This window comes from Octopus sinensis, linkage group LG1 (assembly GCF_006345805.1).
Source record: "Octopus sinensis linkage group LG1, ASM634580v1, whole genome shotgun sequence".
Taxonomy (NCBI): domain Eukaryota; kingdom Metazoa; phylum Mollusca; class Cephalopoda; order Octopoda; family Octopodidae; genus Octopus; species Octopus sinensis.
In genome coordinates, this window is record NC_042997.1 from 210,964,611 (window position 1) to 210,969,155 (window position 4,545).

General features: G+C 39.2%; 1 protein-coding gene across 1 annotated transcript in view; it reads left to right on the top strand.

Annotated features, from left to right (window-relative positions):
- The first annotated feature begins 1,269 nt into the window (after positions 1–1,269).
- Positions 1,270–4,545, top strand: part of LOC115213186 (probable ATP-dependent RNA helicase DHX35) — a 4,742-nt gene continuing 1,466 nt past the window's right edge. Inside the window, exons 1-2 of the mRNA XM_029782124.2 lie at positions 1,270–1,735; positions 3,800–4,545. The exon at positions 3,800–4,545 is cut by the window's right edge and continues 1,466 nt beyond it. Of these exons, the coding sequence (XP_029637984.1) occupies positions 1,349–1,735; positions 3,800–4,545 (1,133 nt within the window). The 5' untranslated portion in view covers positions 1,270–1,348. The remainder of the gene's footprint in view (positions 1,736–3,799) is intronic.

The window sequence follows — 4,545 nt, forward strand, 5'->3', positions numbered from 1 at the left end:
CTTGGAAAGAGGTATCACCACTCATGTCGATACCCAGGTCCCTCACTGATTTAGGCTCTGGGATTGAAAATTGATTGAAATTCCCTGTGGACCAGTGTACCCTGTAAGTTTCATAAACAGTTTTGGACGCTGGTAGCGCAGGGCTTGGAATTTTTTGAAAATTTTTTTTCAGAATCGGATCCTCCATAACCAAAAACGTGGGATTCCGTAAAAAAAAATTAATATATATCCATTTTACCGAAAGTTATGACGGAAAAATCGGATCTTGTGAATTTGCCGTAAGATCCCTCCCAACCCCGGCCCAGGTTCGTTTGCGCAATTTTTTTTTGTCATATTCGTTTTCTACACAATTGTTAACCCTCAGCAGGCTGGGCTTTTTGTTGTTTTTGTTAACGCCTAAAGATCTTTATATTAACCACCCATTTTTTTGTCCGTCTTTATTTTTATAGAATTGGAAATTAGTTGTCATCGCTCGCAGCGTCACATTCATCGGCCCAAGGGAGATAATAATAAAATATTTAACTTATTATCTCCCTTCATTCTTACTTTGCTAATTTAACAAAACAATTAACTTGATAATAAGTATAATCAGTGTTAAATAGATCTTTGTTTGACTTTGACGAAAAAGTAACGAAATTAAAATTTCAAATAAATTATGGAAAGAATCGAATCTTTATAACTGAAAATACTGGGATCAATATTTCTTATTTTAGATTCGGTTTTTCCATCTGTGTTTAAAAATTTCCGAAAATCTGTTTCCAATTTCAGAAAACCTCAACACTTTGGACCTTAATTTCTCTGTTCCAAACTTTTCCTGGTGTCACATAACACATAGGAAAATATCGGTTCAGTATTGGTAATTCCAAATATGGAATGTATTCAAACAAGGAATTGTGAAATAATTTTCCTTATTATTATTTTTTTAATCTAAGATGATATATCTTTAATATCTTGTGCAATTTTAACACATTTTGCGACTCGATTATGTAAGGAACTGCGTATATATATATATAGGGGGTTAGGGTTAGGGTTAGGGGTGTGAGAAAAGGGTTTCTTTTTTCTTCAGAAATGTAAACAAACCCACGTGGGTTTATAATTAGCAGTTATGGTACTTGTACCGTAAGATCGACTTAAATTAAGACTAATCTTTAAGACGTAGGTGTGAAATTTAAAACCTAAAGTGTAGAAATGAGGGTAAGTTTTAAATAATTGTCAACCGGAAACATGTTGCCCGGATTTCTTAACCTCTCTACACAATTATAACAAGGGATTGTTTTCCTCGTTCACCGGTTTTCGCCGCCGGTGAAACACGAACTCATGTCTTTGATTTCGAATCCAGACTGAAGTGATGGCAACAACAACATTCAAACCAAAGTTTTGGCGCCCTGGAGATGAAGATCCGAGATCTGTCCTCCAAGAGGAACGAGTCTATGAAAGTGGAGAGCAATATGCCGTCTATAATCCTTATTTATCGATGACAATTCAACAACAGAGACAAAAGCTTCCCGTTTTCGCTTTGCGAACTCACATTCTTTATTTGGTGGAAACGTATCCTGTTGTTGTTATCGTCGGTCACACTGGTTGTGGTAAAAGTACCCAGGTACCACAGTACCTGCTCGAGGCTGGATGGGCTGGACAACGTTACAAGATCGCTGTTTGTCAACCGAGGCGGGTGGCCGCAGTCACTTTGGCCAAAAGGGTCTCAGAAGAACGAGGAACAATGCTCGGGGACGAGGTCAGTTTTTATGTTGCTGTTATTGTTGTTGTTGTGGAGTCGCAATGGCCCAGTGGTTAGGGCAGCGGACTCGCGGTCGTAGGATCGCGGTTTCGATTCCCAGACCGGGCATTGTCAGTGTTTATTGAGCGAAAACACCTAAAAGCTCCACGAGGCTCCGGCAGGGGATGGTGGTGATCCCTGCTGGACTCTTTCACCACAACTTTCTCTCACTCTTACTTCCTGTTTCTGTTGTACCTGTATTTCAAAGGGCCGGCCTTGTCACTCTCTGTGTCACGCTGAATATCCCCGAGAACTACGTTAAGGGTACACGTGTCTGTGGAGTGCTCAGCCACTTACACGTTAATTTCACGACGAGCAGGCTGTTCCGTTGATTCGGATCAACCGGAACCCTCATCGTCGTAACCGACGGAGTGCTTCCAAAATTGTTGTTGCTGTTGTTGTTGTTGTTGTTGTTGTTAAGCAACAAGACGGGTAAGAGTGATTAGGTGATGGTCTAGGGGTTAGGGGCGGGAGACGCCAGACCTTGGCAAAAAATAAAACTTTGATCGTCCTGTTGTTGTGGAGGGCCCTTCGTTGAACCCGACACCACTGGGAGGTGGCCCTCGAAGTCGCTGGAAATGGAGATCTCCAGGTCCAAATTCTTGAACGGCTGTTGTTGGTGCTGAATATTTAGTAACGAAGCTAACAACACGATGTTGTATTAAATTATTTTAAAACAGTTTCGATGGCAGTAATTAGAAGGCAGTTTTCTAGTTATGTCCCATCATGTTCTGAGTTCAAGTCCAGCCAGAGTTACCTTCCAATTTCCTGAGTCCATTAAAATAAATGCCTGTCAGATACAACGGAAACTTTTGGGCCATTAATCGCACTCTCTCCTACAATAATTAACCTCTGCCTAAATAATGGTTTGTTTTATTTATTTTTGCCTAAATAATAAAACGTGGTTTGTGCAGAGTCGATGCCCGTTTCGATTCCCTGTTGAAACCGTTTTGCTTCATTTAAATTATAAATAGAAATATAGTTTCCTATTTTATAATCATGAATTACTACACGACTTCTAATTAAGAATTATACAGGTAATCAGACGGTAGTGACTTCAGAGTTATAAATGGTGTTATTTCTTCACCACACAGCTATTTACATTTTCAATGCTCTCAACATTAAATATGTTAACACTAACTTAACTATTGTTTTTGATGTGGCTGGCGTCTCTGAGTAATCGAGTTTGACCTGCTAGACATAACAGCTACCATACCCTGCTTGATTAGATATTTAGACACGAGTTGTTTAATTAAATATTTAGTTAGTCTTTCTCACCAGGTTACAACAAATGAGTTCAGTTTAGTTTTTAATTAAATCTACAGAAAGTCGTCAAGGTGAAAAAGTTGTGAGGATGAGCTAGAGTGTTACAAATTGATAGGTCTTGGGTTCAAGTCTGCTGGAGGTATTTTGTGGCTGTTTAGCCCCAGGTCAGGCCTTACTGAGAAGATCCATGATCAAAGTTGCTCTGTTCATAATCATTCTACCTTGTTAGTGAAAATGTTTAATTATGAACCAAAATAATGAAGCACTTCTTTATAAGTAATAATGATATCATTTTAAGACATGGGCATGGCTGGGTGGGAGGGAAATTTGCTTCACACCCTTAATATGGTTCTGGACAAATGTCTTCATCTTCTTTGTGTAGCCATGGGTTAAACAATACCAGGTGCATGTCTGGAATTCCATGGAGACAGGACCAGGCCTGCCATGAATGGGAATGGCTGTACATGTCTGTGTGTCCTTGTTTAAATGGTGTCACTTTATATGTCTTCTGACTTAGCAGTTTGACAAACAGAGACTGAAGTAAGATCAAGTAAACAGTGCTCCAGCATGGCCACATTCTTTTGATCAGAATTCATTAAAGAATAAAGCATAATTAATATTTAAGTGTGTTAATGTATCTAAAAATAATAATTAAAATGTCCTGATTATTATAATTGAATTCAATTACAATTAACCTTGTAGTTTGTTTTTTCATTTTATTCTAAACTTACAAGAAATTTTTTTCTCCAATTCCAGATTGGTTTCCATGTTAGATTTGATCAGTGTTATGATGCTGAGACGACAAGCATCATCTTCCTGACTGACGGAATGCTGATTCGAGAGATTTTCTCTGACCCTCTGCTCACAAAGTACAGTGTGATTATGGTAGACGAAGCTCATGAACGTACTCAACACACAGACATCCTAATTGGACTGCTGAAGAAGATTTTAGCTCGACGCAAAGATCTTCGTGTCATCATTGCTTCTGCGACACTTGATGCTGCTGAAGTTAAAAACTTCTTCAATACCAATTTAACAGATAATCCCAAGTTGGACACTGCAACAATTCTTAGTATTGAAGGACGAGGTTACCCCGTGGACATCCACTATGCCATTGATCCCCTGCCAAATTACGTCCAGGCAACTGTAGAGACAATCCTAAAGATTCACCATAATGAGGTCCCTGGGGACATTTTGGCTTTCCTCACGGGTCAAGATGAAGTTGAAACTGTTGTCCGTCAATTGATACAAGAAGCTAGAAGACTGGGCCAAGATGTCAAGATGAAAATGAAAGTATTACGAATGTATGGAAGCCTACCAGCATCAGAACAGCTGAAGGTCTTTGACAGAACAGCAAAAACCACACGGAAAATTGTGGTTGCTACAAATATTGCTGAGACTTCTGTCACAATTCATGGCATCGTTTTCGTTGTGGATTGTGGTTTTGTGAAAATGCGTGCTTATAACGCAGAAACTGGTGTTGAAAGTTTAATCACTGTACC